At 38.0% G+C, this 16077-nt stretch overlaps 1 protein-coding gene across 3 annotated transcripts in view; it reads right to left on the bottom strand.

Moving 5' to 3' along the window:
• Nucleotides 1-11775, bottom strand: part of LOC125780337 (ionotropic receptor 75a) — a 1012909-nt gene extending 1001134 nt beyond the window's left edge. For all 3 annotated transcript variants that reach the window (XM_049462532.1, XM_049462536.1, XM_049462537.1), the window contains exon 1: nucleotides 11550-11775. In XM_049462532.1, the coding sequence (XP_049318489.1) occupies nucleotides 11550-11715 (166 nt within the window). In that variant the 5' untranslated portion in view covers nucleotides 11716-11775. The remainder of the gene's footprint in view (nucleotides 1-11549) is intronic.
• Nucleotides 11776-16077: the final 4302 nt, after the last annotated feature.

Genomic DNA, 16077 nt, shown 5'->3' on the forward strand with positions numbered 1-16077 from the left:
CACAAATATTTTTATTTGTATTAAAAAAAATCCCACAGTTATATTTGCATGTAAGTCTATTTATGTTCAAGTTCTTTGATGGTTTAAGTGGCCGGCACGTTTGAAAAATTGAAAAATAAAAATAATAATAATCAAAAAATTAAAATAACAGTAATAAATAATGAACTCAGTCGTTTTACATATAAGTAAATATTAAATTATTAAATAAATATGTTAAATAATAATAATAATATTATAAGTAAAAGTAATAATTACGAAAAAAATAAAAAAAAAATTAAATAAAAGTACTAATTATGAAAAATTAAAAAATAAAAATAATAATAATCAAAAAATTAAAATAACAGTAATAAATAATGAATTCAGTCGTTTTACATATATTTTTGCCACTGCACATGCTCAATGCTGCTAAATAGCAGTGACAACGTCGAATTCCTTACTTTGATTCTATCGGCTCTGTTAGCCGCCAAATCGAACATCATACAGAATTCAATTTGCACCTTCTCTATACTTTACATTCTCTCGCCCGGGGCGCTTTTCAGAATGCATCGCAAACAACGCCCACGGCGCTATGGCGGTTTTGTTTACTTTTTAAATTTTTTAATTCGTAATATCTTTTTATTGGAAAGTCCAATTTAAAAACTATTTTATAGGTAGTTAAAAGGTCTTGACCATAAAATAATTTATTTGGATAAGAATTAATATAAACACATAAATAGCATGGTTTGAATTTGGTTAGCATTTTCATTAATGTTTAAAATGAAAAAAGTTGTTGTGGTGACATAACTACAATAGTTGAACATATGCTACCGCGGAGTTTTTTGTAGACATTAGGATGTTCTTCAATATTGTTGTACATTATTTTGTTCTATCGCTAATATCACTAATAGTTTCGGCAGCGCATTCGACGAAATACATTTTAAGACTCATTTTTCTACTCCTTCGGTTACATTGTTCAAATTTTACCAAGGATCCCTAATTTTTTTCAAAATCAAATGTAGCATATGTCAAATTGGAAGAATGTAGCATTCTATTGGTGAAATAAATCGGCCCAGTACTTTTTGAGCCTATTCATTACAAACATGCAAAAATAGGTACAAATCTTTCCTCTTTATAATATTAGTATAGATATGAAACATATTTAAGTACAATGGAGTTTACGAGTATATATTTGCTCCCAGTTCAAGATGAAAATTCCAAGTTTTTACAAATTTATTTCACCGGTAATGAAGCTGCAGAAGCTGAAACGGCGTTGGGCAATCAGTATTGAAGTAAGACGAGAAGTCATCTTAGACTTCAAACTATGTTTCATGAACACAACAGCATCATACTATCATTCAGAACAGCTCTAGACCAAATGCCGACAGATGATTATAAGGTTGTGATAAGAGCAGACCGGTAAAAGACGACGTTGCAGTGGTAATGTTCGAAACAGAATTCGAGCGACGCGATATCATCCATCTCCGAAATGAAAACCTTCGACGCATTGCGGAAGCGCATCGATCATATGATGCATTACAGTATCCAGTTCTTTTTCCACGTGGCGAAGATGATTATCATTTTAATGTAATGCAAGTAAATTTAAATAATGAGTCAACAAAAAAAGTGTATTGCATAAACTTTTATGCCTACCGGCTTATGATCCGACGAAATGAATTTAATAATTTGTTAAAATACCATGAACTTCACCTTAATTTTAAACGAACTGAATTTACAGCTTCAAGGAAGGGAAAGAAGAATGCAAGATGCGGTAAAAAATCTGCATGAATTCAAAACAAAATTATTTTTACTGTTAAATGAAGTTCAGTCGCATGATTATTCCCATTTTCCGAAAACTGTTTTTGTTTAGGCAAAACTTAAACAAGTTAATAAATCACATGATCATATTGCAATATTGGAAACACTGTTTAATAACTTTGAAGATAGATTTAAGGATTTTGCTTGTTTTCAACCACTAATCAATATTTTTGAAGATCCCTTTAATTGCGATGTTAGCAAATACAAATTAGAAATCCAATCTGAGTTAATAATATTGCGAAGCGAAATGTGTGTTTCAAATAAATCGAATATTTTGGAGTTCTGGAAACATTTGGATGAATCATTTTATCCTCATGTAAAAAGAATTTCTTATTTGTGTTTATCACTTTTTCCTTCGACATATTTTTGCGAGCAAATTTTTTCCGACTTAAAGTTCGTTTGCTCAAAGCAACGCAACAAACTAACCTCAGCGCATTTTAAATACATTCTTTTAATAAGAAACTCCCCTAAAAATATGATTATTGATAATTTTATCACAGAAATATCATAACGTGTACATATATTTTCGGAATTTGAAGCAGGCAAATGCAAATTATTTTTATAATTTTAATTATATTTTTATGTATGTAACTATGTATGTTACATAACATACATAAATCCAAATGAATTTTTGAATGTTTTATTTTAGTTCGTATCTATGCACGTATGTACACTGTATATGCAATACCTTTTTTTATGTTCTCATTGAAGCGCAATAAGTGATAACTTTTTTTTCAATTCACGCAATTTCCGACTGGGATGCTCATGCGGAACAGTTCGCTTGTGCTCACCAACACAGTCACAGTTTAACTTTTGCCGACCACTGGTGTAGGTAATAATCTTCACCCGCTCGAAAAGAGAACAGAAGAAAATGAATACTATGAAGATATTGAATAATTTAATATGATTAAGAAATAAATTAAATATTTAATGTTGTAATTTTATTGTAAAATAAAGCAAAATCTAGCACGACAAAGCGGGCTCGGTACGCTGGTATTTAATATAATATATTAATCTTCATGTTTTAAGTAAAAATCTATGTTTCATCAGTGATCAGTGGAAACAGTGCCAACACCTGCAATTACAGCATTTCGTAGAAGGTTTTTATGCCGGCATCAATTAAGAACAAATTACTTTGCAGCATTAGGATATTAAGCCGACATCGGCAACTACGTATTGGAATCTGGTTAACAGCCACCCATGTACGCAAATGTCATGTTGACGTTATTAATCACGAAGTGGTGTTTTCCGGAAATATACCAACTAAAAGTTTCAAATGAAATTAAAAGCATTTACAGTTTGCAAAAAGCTGAGTGTTGGCGTGTGATTGCAATCGAGCAAAAATTGCGTGCCCATTGTATGAGAGACCAGGGCAAAAAAATGGATTGTAGAGCCAAGCGGTATGGATCTGAGAATTAACAGCCGCTAATTTGAAACAGCACTGCCAAAAATTTTTACATCAAACAGAATAATAATATTGTCATACAAGTACGACGGAATAAGCTACAGAAGTTATGTACATGTAATAACGGGTGATTTTTTTGAGGTTAGGATTTTCATGCATTAGTATTTGACAGATCACGTGGGATTTCAGACATGGTGTCAAAGAGAAAGATGCTCAGTATGCTTTGACATTTCATCATGAATAGACTTACTAACGAGCAACGCTTGCAAATCATTGAATTTTATTACCAAAATCAGTGTTCGGTTCGAAATGTGTTTATCGACAAATTTTGTTCAGCGATGAGGCTCATTTCTGGTTGAATGGCTACGTAAATAAGCAAAATTGCCGCATTTGGGGTGAAGAGCAACCAGAAGCCGTTCAAGAACTGCCCATGCATCCCGAAAAATGCACTGTTTGGTGTGGTTTGTACGCTGGTGGAATCATTGGACCGTATTTTTTCAAAGATGCTGTTGGACGCAACGTTACGGTGAATGGCGATCGCTATCGTTCGATGCTAACAAACTTTTTGTTGCCAAAAATGGAAGAACTGAACTTGGTTGACATGTGGTTTCAACAAGATGGCGCTACATGCCACACAGCTCGCGATTCTATGGCCATTTTGAGGGAAAACTTCGGACAACAATTCATCTCAAGAAATGGACCCGTAAGTTGGCCACCAAGATCATGCGATTTAACGCCTTTAGACTATTTTTTGTGGGGCTGCGTCAAGTCTAAAGTCTACAGAAATAAGCCAGCAACTATTCCAGCTTTGGAAGACAACATTTCCGAAGAAATTCGGGCTATTCCGGCCGAAATGCTCGAAAAAGTTGCCCAAAATTGGACTTTCCGAATGGACCACCTAAGACGCAGCCGCGGTCAACATTTAAATGAAATTATCTTCAAAAAGTAAATGTCATGAACCAATCTAACGTTTCAAATAAAGAACCGATGAGATTTTGCAAATTTTATGCGTTTTTTTTAAAAAAAAGTTATCAAGCTCTTAAAAAATCACCCTTTATTAGTAAAAATGTTTAGGAAATATTGCATATCACAAACGATATTGTAATTGGCAGGAAAATACATCATTTCGTAATTCATAAGTATAAGCAACATGGTCTGTAAATTCATTTCACATAAGTTTGTTTATGATATCAGTATTTTCCGAATCCTGAGAGCGTTCAGCAACTAGCCAGTCACTTGATATTTCTGCCAAGTTTAACTCTTATCAGGGAGTTTACAAAAATATACATGTACTATGCGTACGTGTAGTGCCATAAACTGTAGTCAATTTTATTACCAAACGATTGAAGTTATGCTTACCATGATGCACTTTTGGTGCTAAGACAATCTCTGTTCGCAATGCTTTAAGATAATTACAATCCATATGTATTACAAACTCACAACTAAGTAATCAATTTTTAAAATGCTCAACAGATTCTGCGAATGCCAACGTTACCTATTAATAAGAAATATTTAGATTCCGCAGGAAAATAGTTATATAAAAATACTCCACCATTAATTCGATGCATTAATAATTAATAATGCTCTTATATCTATAAGTTGAATCTGTGTGCAATTCTATCCGACGCTGTAGATCGATTATTACAAACCCAGGCTCATAACGGTTGTTCGCCTGTAACGCTTGTAATGGCTTGTGAGGAACGAGGCATGAATTTTCGAAAATTAGACGTTAATCTAATATATTGTCTTAGGTCAGTAACTGTTTGCGGCAGTGGCAAGGATCTTAAAGCAATAACTTTTCGCGAAGTAGGCCTTAACACGCTGGTCTGTACCTCACACCCCAGATACTGCTCACTAGTTTTAAGGAACCTACAGTTAACAATATTAAATAAGAATCCGGATGCAATCAACGTTGGATAATTCATTTAGCAAACTCATCAATATTATTGGTTCGCCAAATATAATAATTAATTTCGAAAGTTGGTCGGTGATTGATGAATGTGCAAAACTGTAAAGGATTCATCGGGCAAACTGAGTTGCATCCAATTTCAAAGGTGAATGATTACTTTAAGAATATGTTATAGTTCAGATGGATGCCTAAACAAAATTTGTTTACTTGTTTCTTACCCTAATATTACACAGGGTTAGTTGCATACGGGCTATGAAATCATCTATTTCTTAGTTTGGTGTTCCGAATCGAAAGATAGCTGACTAGGGCGGATGTTTAACTAGTAGGAAATTTTCGGAATTTTTACGTCACTGAAACCATATTACAGCTTTGCTAAGCTTCACCAACATCCGTTCGAAGGCGAGCTAAAGTGAGAAGGCAAAACATCCCCTGCATAAGGTTGTGCGCTGGGCTTGGGACCCGCCACATAAAAAAACACACCCAATGAAAAACCACCAACAGCCTCGGATGAGAGACCCCCCTTTTGATGACGACCATGGCAAACGAATAAAGGACTATGACTTGAGGGCATGCACCTGGAATGTCCGGTCCCGCTGCCCAGCTGGTTGATGTCCTCGTGAAAATAAAGGCTGACATCACCGCCGTCCAAGAAATGCGATGGACGGGACAAGGACAGAGACGAGTAGGTCCCTGTGACATTTACTACAGTGGCCATATAACGGAGTGCAAGTTTGGTGTGGGATTCGTGGTGGGAGAGAGACTCCGTCGTCCGTGAATGAACATCTAGCCAAAATCCGCATCAAAGCGAGGTTCTTCAACATATCGCTGATTTGCGCCCACGCCCCGCCGAAAGAGAAGGACGATGTGACCAAAGATGCCTTTCACGAGTGCTTGGAGCGCCCCCGCCACGATGTCAAAATAGTGTTTGGCGACTTCAACGCCAGGGTGGGCAAAGAAGGTATCTTTGGCACTACGGTCGGTAAATTCAGCCTCCACGAGGAAACATCCCCAAATGTGTTGAGGCTGATCGACTTCGCCGGGCCCGAAATATGGTTATCTGTAGTACTTGATTCCAGCATAAGAAGATTCATCAAGCTACCTGGCAGTCTCCGGATCGAAAAACCACCAACAAGATCGATCATGTTGTGATAGACAGAAGACACGTCTACAGTGTTTTAGACGTGCGTGCGCTCCGAGGTCCTAACATCGACTCGGACCACTATCTTGTTGCAGATAAGATTCGCACCCGCCTCTGTGCAGCAATTACGCACGCCAACAAACACAAGAAAGGTTCAACGTCGAGAAGCTGCAATCACAACAGACAGCCGAACGATTCTTTACTCGGTTGGCACTCCTGCTCTCTGAGAGCGCTCGTCAACAACTCGGTATAAGGGAACTGTGGAACGGAATTTCAAACTCCTTACGTACAGCTGCAACCGAAACCATTGGTTTTCGGAAAGAGCAAAAGAACAGTTGGTACGACGAGGACTGCCGTGTCGCAGCGGAGAGAAACCAGGCTGCCTACCTCGCAACGTTACGATCGACCACAACACGTGCGGGATGGGATAGATACCGAGAGTTGAAGAGGGAAGCGAGACGCATTTGTAGACAGAAAAAGAAAGAGGCCGAAATGCGTGAGTACGAAGAGCTTGATAAGCTGGCCGACAGGGGTAATGCTCGAAAATTCTACGAAAAGATGCGGCGACTTACACAAGGTTTTAAGACCGGAGCATACTCTTGTAGAACCCCCCAAGGTGATATAGCCACCGATGCCCAGAGCATACTTAAATTATGGAGGGAACACTTCTCCAGCCTGCTGAATGGCAGTGAACGCACAAAACAAGGAGAAGGCGAACCGGATACCTCAATCGATGACGATGGAGCAGACGTTTCATTGCCCGACCATGAAGATGTTCGAATAGCAATTGCCCGCCTGAAAAACCCAAAGCGGCAGGAGCCGATGGATTGCCGGCCGAGCAATTCAAATACGGCGGCAAAGAACTGATAAGGAGCATGCATCAGCTTCTTTGCAAAATATGGTCGGACGAAAGCATGCCCAACGATTGGAATTTAAGTGTGCTATGCCCAATCCATAAAAAAGGAGACCCCACAATCTGCGCCAACTACCCTGCGATAAGCCTCCTCAACATCGCATATAAGGTTCTATCGCGCGTATTGTGTGAAAGATTAAAGCCCACCGTCAACAAACTGATTGAACCTTATCAGTGTGGCTTTAGACCTGGTAAATCAACAACCAACCAGATATTCACCATGCGCCAAATCTTGGAAAAGACCCGTGAAAGGAGAATCGACACACACAACCTCTTCGTCGATTTCAAAACTGCTTTCGACAGCACGAAAAGGAGCTGCTTTTATGCTGCGATGTCTGAATTTGGTATCCCCGCAAAACTAATACGGCTGTGTAAGTTGACGTTGAGCAATACCAAAAGCTCCGTCAGAATCGGGAAGGACCTCTCCGAGACGTTCGATACCAGACGAGGTTTCAGACAAGGCGATTCCCTATCGTGCCACCTGCTTCTGGAGAAAATAGTTCAAGCTGCAGAACTCAACAGAGAAGGTACCATCTTCTATAAGAGTGTACAACTGCTGGCGTATGCCGATGATATTGATATCATCGGCCTCAACACCAGCGCCGTTCGTTCTGCTTTCTCCAGACTGGACAAGGAAGGAAAACAAATGGGTCTGGCAGTGAACGAGGGCAAGACGAAATATCTCCTGCCATCAAACAAACAGTCGTCGCACTCGCGACTTGGCACTCACGTCACTGTTGACAGTCATAACTATGAAGTTGTAGATAATTTCGTCTAACTAACTCTTGCCAACAGGTGCTACTTCGGACTAAGTAAGCAATTGAGAAGCAAAGTCCTCTCTCGACAAAAAAAAACCAAACTCTATAAGTCACTCATAATTCCCGTCCTGCTATATGGTGCAGAGGCTTGGACGATATCAACAACGGATGAGTCGACGTTGCGAGTTTTCTACAGAAAAATACTGCGAAAGATTTATGGTCCTTTGCGCGTTGGCCACGGCGAATATCGCATTCGATGGAACGATGAGCTGCACGAGATATACGACGACATTGATATAGTTCAGCGAATTAAAAGACAGCGTCTACACTGGCTAGGTCATGTTGTCCGGATGGACGAAAACACTCCAGCTCTGAAAGTATTCGACGCAGTACCCGCCGCGGAAAGCAGAGGAAGAGGAAGGCCTCCACTCCGTTGGAAGGACCAAGTGGAGAAGAACTTGGCTTCGCTTGGAATATCCAATTGGCGCCACGTTGCGAAAAGAAGAAACGACTGGCGTGCGGTTGTTAACTCGGCTATAATCGCGTAAGCGGTGTCTACGCCAATTAAGAAGGAGAATATGTTTGTGTTATCGGTGCAAAAATGAGAAAAAAGATAACATTAAATTTTGTTTTAAAATTGGTAAAACTTTTACCTAAACGTTTCAATTGATGAAACAAGTTTATGACGATGATTGCCTATCCCGTAGCAGAGTGCACGAGTGGTTTCAACGTTTCCAAAGTGGTCGTGAGGACATAAATGACGATAAAATGTGGGCCAATTAAAATCTGTGATCACCGGAAATTTCAGCGCAGCTGTGCGTGAATTCATCAAAAATCAGCCGAAATCATCATTGAAATTCATGGGAATGGATAGAACATCTCCAAAACATCGATTTATCGCATTTTGACCGAATTTTGTGCACGGTTTGTTCCACACAAATTGACTGACGACCGAAAATTGCATTCGAAAGACGATTATTTGACCAAAAATCACATTTTAATCATTAAAGACCGCCCGTATTCACCTAATATGGCACCGTGCGACTTCTTCTCTTTCGGAAAAAGGCATTTGCCCATGAAAGGAAAGCATTATGCAGACGTAGAGGCCATTCAAAAGGCTTGCACCGCCATACAGACGGCCATACCGGCCAAAAGGAGATTATTTTGAATTAAATAAATTGATTTTGCCAAAAAAACCATTTGTTCTCTTCTTTTTAAAAGTCCTGTTTACTTTGGAACGCACCTTGTATAAAGGTATGCCTATGCACCTTAAAGTATTTTCCTGGCTATGATGCTTTCAAATTGCAAGAGTATAAAATTTTAGGTATAATAGAACTTAGCCCTTCTTTATTTAAAAGAAAATCTATCAGGTGCCATAACTAAGCTCTAAATTAAGACATAAGCCGGTAATTTCTAAAGGATTTAATGGTAATATTCTATAACCCAAAAGATTTAAATTCGCTATTAACCGTAGCCAAAGAAAAAGTTTCAAAATGTTCTGTGAAGAAGCGAACATAGACCCCTGAAAACTATGTACAAAATTTACATGCCAAAGTTTAATAATAACAGTCTAATGACATATATGTTATGAGAAGAGTAGTCGGTTTATTATTTTCGACACATCACCCTATCTCCTAAAGTAAGTCACGAAAAAAGATGTTGAAACACCGTTGTTGGTCAGTGAAGATGAAATATTGACCATAGCTAAAAAAATTAATAACAACAAGGCGCCTGGAATAAATGGCTTACCCAACAGAGCCCAAAAAGAAGTCGTAACTATAAAACTCAGTCTTTAAAAAAATATTCAACGCGTGCATAATTGAATAAGTGTCCACGACCTGCGGAAGAAACAGGGTTTGGTTCCACCTCTAGATGACCTCTGGCTCAAATGCATAAATGGTCTTCGCCAATGGTTTTCAACCATAAGTTTAGACTTGGTTAAGCAGAAAACGGAAGACTTCCGCACAAGCATAAGGAAAGTGGACGAAAAGGTATCACTCACCATAAGGGGGTACGAGATTACTTCACATCCCAGCTCAAGTATTTTGGAGTATATTGGACCGCAAGTTAAAATTTAAGGATTATCTGGCGTACACTTCGGTAAAGCAAACTAAATATATAATACAGCGTCGATAACGATAACCAATAGAATCTGCGTGCGTTCCAGTCGGCGATTCTTAATAGCAAACGAAATGATTTCCATGATATTGTATGTAGCACTAATAAGAATACATTCGCTGGACAGAAAATCATATGTAAGACCAATAAAGGCAATACCTAGGCTTTCTACACTACGAGTAATAAGTGATTTCCGAACGATATGAAGCGATTCTGCTGAAGTATTACCCATCATGGCGGTTATTGACATCCAAGGGGGGAAATTTGCGGGACCATACCAGCTATCTGAGACATCTACAAAGCGGAAAAAAGGAGAGAACTAAAAGCTTTACAATGTAATAGCAGCGGTAGCAAACCTCATCCAGAACCTACAGACTAATCCCAGCCAGTCCCTATAATAGAAAAGAATTTAATGTATTTTTCTATCCCATAAAGTAATATATAATCCGATGGTTCCGTGGGAAATACCTGAGTTGGGAGTAAGTTAGGTTTAGCGAATTAAAGTTCCGCACTTCAACTACACTTCACTCCACATATCCATGTAACGGTGAAAACGGACGAATTCGGCCTACAACCACGAATACTTCTCACAAAACACAATGATCTAGCTACAATAAAATTAATATCAGTATCTTCGAACGTAGGAGTATTTTATTAGTCTGTGGCATATTAATTATATGTGGTATTGACAAAAATAGATAAAATTGAGTTTATTTCTAACCCCAATACCCATATACTATGTTCTTATAATGATTTTCGTTATTCTTACACTTTGTTTTCGGATCTGTCGTTCAGTATGTGAGATATATTCATAAATAGGTCGAAATATTATATGTTCTCAAGTATATCTGAACAATGTTTTTGTGTTTCTACTTGACTCTCATTCATTCAGGTTGGTTAAAATGTGATATTTAAATGAAATTAAACGGACATATTTTCTTAACATTTTTGTAGTTTAGTGCATAATTATAATGAAATTTATCTGTAACTTGATTTAAACATAATTTCCCTAGTATAATTTTGATATTTTTTGCCCGAACTTGAAGGAATTTCCTGGGTTGCAAGAGTATAAAATGTTTTGCTATATTCGAACTTAGCTCTCTTTACTTATTTGGACTGCAAGCTGTTCGATTAATCGAGGTAAGACTTTATATTAAAGTTTCAGTTTTCGGTGAGATATACAAGTACATATATATTTATATATATTGCTCTTCTTATTATAATTTGTTATAATACCGAATTCAAGCTTTTAGCTTGGTTTGTGGTTTATAACTTTATAATAAATAACAATAGTCCGACTTTACCCATCTACAATCATCACGCTAGACCAATTTTTGGAAAGTTTTCACTTGCACGGAGAGACGGATGGACGGACAGACATCCCGAATTCAACCCGTCGCAATCATTCTGATTATTTTAATATCTGCAAATTTATTTCTTATATACATATGTTGTTGGAAGAGTATCAATGATTATCCTTTGGGGACAGAAATTAATATCAATTTATTACTTACTATTTTTATTACAAGCGAAAATTATAACGTTCATAGCCATATTAAGGTTCGTTACGAACCCAGTAATAATAAACCCGGCACCTGCATGATAATCACTTTGAACAATAAAAATGGAAATTGTTATAAAAGTACCTATCACAGTTGCTACGCTTGTAGAAAACCACATCACACTGGCAACGTGATTATTGAATATTTTTCATAATCCAAGAAAATTGCTATTATTACAATATTTAGTTTCACCGTTTACAAGTTAAGTGTTATGCGTATATACTCGTACATTAAACTGGAATATAAAATATTTAACAAAGCGTACATAATAACGAGTAAGGAACTCTAACTTCGAGTGTAACCGAGCATTTTACACTCACCCAATTTTCAAAGATCAAAGACGGGTAAATACATTCGCATTTGGCAAAATTCATATTAATTTGTTTGTGGAAATTAGGTGTGGTTGTCATCTGATTTCGCCTACTTTTACAGTATAAGATAGGAATATTTGGTTAACCTCAAATTTGGCTTAAATCAGTCAAGTAGTTCCTGAGGTATAGGATTTCCCCAAAAGGTGGGAGATGCAACATCCCTTGTACAATTTCTACATCTTTTCCTGAAAATACCTTCCCACCGTCATGGTTGTGAAATTTATAGCGGGATTCTGTAACCAGTCTCTAGTCTCTATTTGAGGCATTTTGAGGTAACGTCTCAATTTGTGACTAGTTACTATTCACTAAACAGTCTCTAGCGTTAGTCTCAAAACATTGCCTCAAATTTGAGACCTTATAGTTAGCAAGTCACAAAACTAAAAAAAACTCTTGTCTGCTATTTTGAATATACTGAATAGAGATCATCATAGATATTAATCGATTGTCGTTTTTGTAAGCAGCTCAGTAGGATGGAATCATGTGTAGAAGTTCACGCAAGTGAGGAAAGTTCTCTGATTGCCATTCACCTGGGAGTGGCCAGAAACGATTCTTTTACATGTGACTCAAGCAGCTCGCGACTTCCGGTCTTTGACCAAGTATCCTCTGGGTAGCCTCAGAACATCCGTTTGAAGGCGAGCTAAAGTGAGAAGGCGAAACATCTCCTACAAAGGGTTGTGTGCTGGGTTCTGGACCCGCCACGTAAAAAAACATACCAATGAAAAAGCGACAACAGCCTCGGATGAGAAACCTGCTTTCGACAGTACAAACAGGGGCTGCCTTAATGCCGCGATGTCTGAATTTGGTATCCCCGCAAAACTAACACGGCTGTGTAAGTTGACGTTGAGCAACACCAAAAGCTCCATCAGAATCGGGAAGGACCTATACGAGCCGTTCGATACCAAACGAGGTTTCAGACAAGGCGATTCCCTATCGTACGACTTTTTCAACCTGCTTCTGGAGAAAATAATTCGAGCTGCAGAACTAAACAGAGAAGGTACCATCTTCTATAAGAGTGTACAACTGCTGGCGTATGCCGATAATATTGATATCATCGGCCTCAACACCAGCGCCGTTCGTTCTGCTTTCTCCAGACTGGACAAGGAAGGAAAACAAATGGGTCTGGCAGTGAACGAGGGCAAGACGAAATATCTCCTGCCATCAAACAAACAGTCGTCGCACTCGCGACTTGGCACTCACGTCACTGTTGACAGTCATAACTATGAAGTTGTAGATAATTTCGTCTAACTAACTCTTGCCAACAGGTGCTACTTCGGACTAAGTAAGCAATTGAGAAGCAAAGTCCTCTCTCGACAAAAAAAAACCAAACTCTATAAGTCACTCATAATTCCCGTCCTGCTATATGGTGCAGAGGCTTGGACGATGTCAACAACGGATGAGTCAACGTTGCGAATTTTCTACAGAAAAATACTGCGAAAGATTTATGGTCCTTTGCGCGTTGGCCACGGCGAATATCGCATTCGATGGAACGATGAGCTGTACGAGATATACGACGCCATTGACATAGTTCAGCGAATTAAAAGACAGCGGCTACGCTGGCTAGGTCATGTTGTCCGGATGGACGAAAACACTCCAGCTCTGAAAGTATTCGAGGCAGTACCCGCCGGGGGAAGCAGAGGAAGAGGAAGACCTCCACTCCGTTAGAAGGACCAAGTGGAGAAGGACCTGGTTTCGCTTGGAATATCCAATTGGCGCCACGTTGCGAAAAGAAGAAACGACTGGCGCGAGTTAATACTTTAACCTTTAACCACAACCTTATCTTTCAATAAACATTAAAGAAAAATCATCAAAACAACTTTATCTTAGAACAATAGAAGCGCACTATCAGTACAACAAACAATAACAACCCAAATAGTTATTTACTAGTAAACAACTAGCATCTCAATAGTATGAGCAGCGATAAGCATAGCCTATATAAGCAACTGGAACAATAGCCTCGAGGTCACTTTACCATTATCGACTGCCGAGTAACAAGTTACCACTTGTAACACTTGTACAGATAAGTGTAATATATTCAATATTGTAGTACATGTGTATACGTTGAAATATTATACAAATAAAGGATCAGTCAGAACCAATCTCATTGGCTGACTTAAAATTATATATTTATTTTATTCATAACGAGTAAATAAATTAACTGGCGCCCAACGTGGGGCAGCAACAAAAAAGGATCATCAATAATATCCTTAGTCAGTCTGCCTGAAAGGAAAGAACCTAGTCCCAGGAAACAATAAAAGGATTCATTTAAACCATCTAAGAAGTTTACCAGTGCATCATCCCACACAACGTCGATCAAAAGGGATTCACATAAAAATCCTAATACGACAACAAATTGAAAGTAAAGGATCAATATACCATCCTTAGCAAACAACACGCTTTCATAGAAAGAATACCATATCAAGCAGCGCTCCAAGAATACAACTGGAGACCGATTTTTAGTAAAATAAATCAACAAATAAACCAGCAAGATGACAGAACAAGCAAATTTAATTGCATTAACCCACGTAGTCGCCGATCTGCAACGACAGTTATCCGAACTACAATTAGGAAGAAGTGCAACCATTCCACAACGAACAGAACAAATATGTTCTTACACCAGACCGGAAGAAGTGGATCTGAATATGTTTAAAACACTAACACAATTTAATGGTGATTACAACGAATACAGGAATTGGAGGAAAGTAGCAACCACATTAATGGAAGACATACGACAATTCGAAGGACATAATATATATGCCCAAGCATTAATAATGATCAGAGGAAAAATTACTGGCAAAGCAGCACAGATCCTGATCAACCACAACGAAAAGAGAAACTTCCAAGACATCATCGATAGGCTAGACGATTCCTATGCCGACAAACGACCAATATACGTTCTGGAGGAAGATATGATGAAAATACAACAAAAAGAACTACCACTGCATGTATATTATGACAATCTGAACCAAGCATTGAATGTAGTGCTATCCAAGATTGAGATGACACACAAGAAAGAACGAATAATCCAAGTATTGACACAAGAAATCCAAGCTAAAGCAATCAGAACATTCGTCACTGGACTGAGAAGTGTAGCTATCAAGAATGCCATCTATGCACGAGCCTGCACAACATTAGCAGATGCCTACAGTATCGCCCGTACAATGCAACATGATTCACGCCATCAGAACCTCGAGTACATTCCACGATACAACCATCATCAGAATCATAATTTCAGCAATCATCATCAGAATAATTATTCTTATCAACAACAACCCCCAGTTGAACCAATGGATATCGATTCATCTACCATATTCCGTAGACCAACGAGACAAGGTTACAACAAGAATCAACAACAACCACCACGAAATCCGCAGCCTCGACAGAATTATCAAAATCCATTTAAGAAAGTAGCAGGTGCATTGGGATACAAACGAGAACGAGATAATACAAGTCATGCTAATATACAACCGAAGAATCAACGGATCAACCAAATTACACACGATCAACAATCAAATACAGAATACGAACAGGAAGAATATTTTTTTATTCTAAGGCATGGGTTACCAACGCTTGTAAGGACCACAGAAGAAGGTAACTCAGTGTATATTTTAATTGATAGTGGTGCAGAAGAAAATTATGTTAATCCAAAATTCCCTCACGCAAAAAGGATAGAAGTAGAAAGTAAAAAACAAGCCGCTACTTTACACGGTAAATCATTAATTATGAATATAATAGGATTCAGTATGGAATTTTTAGAACTCGATACCTTACAAGATTTCGATTTCTTGATAGGAATTAAAGGTTTAAAGCAAATGAAAGCAATGATAGATACCGAAAGAAATGTATTAATTGTGAAAAAGAATAAATTTACAAGAATAAGTTATATGATAGGAGAAGAAATGTATAAAAAAGAAATAACTGAATTAATGAAAAGAAATGACCAGAGTAAAACATTACCCTACGTAACTACAGTAGAGGCAGAAATCAGAACAGAAACTAATAATCCTTTTTTGGGTCAGACAGTATCCATACCCCCAAGCGGATAGAGCATTTGTAGAAATTGAAATAAAAAAATTATTAGATAATGAAATAATACAGCCAAGCAAAAGCCC

This window comes from Bactrocera dorsalis, chromosome 1, assembly GCF_023373825.1.
Source record: "Bactrocera dorsalis isolate Fly_Bdor chromosome 1, ASM2337382v1, whole genome shotgun sequence".
In the NCBI taxonomy this organism is placed as follows: domain Eukaryota; kingdom Metazoa; phylum Arthropoda; class Insecta; order Diptera; family Tephritidae; genus Bactrocera; species Bactrocera dorsalis.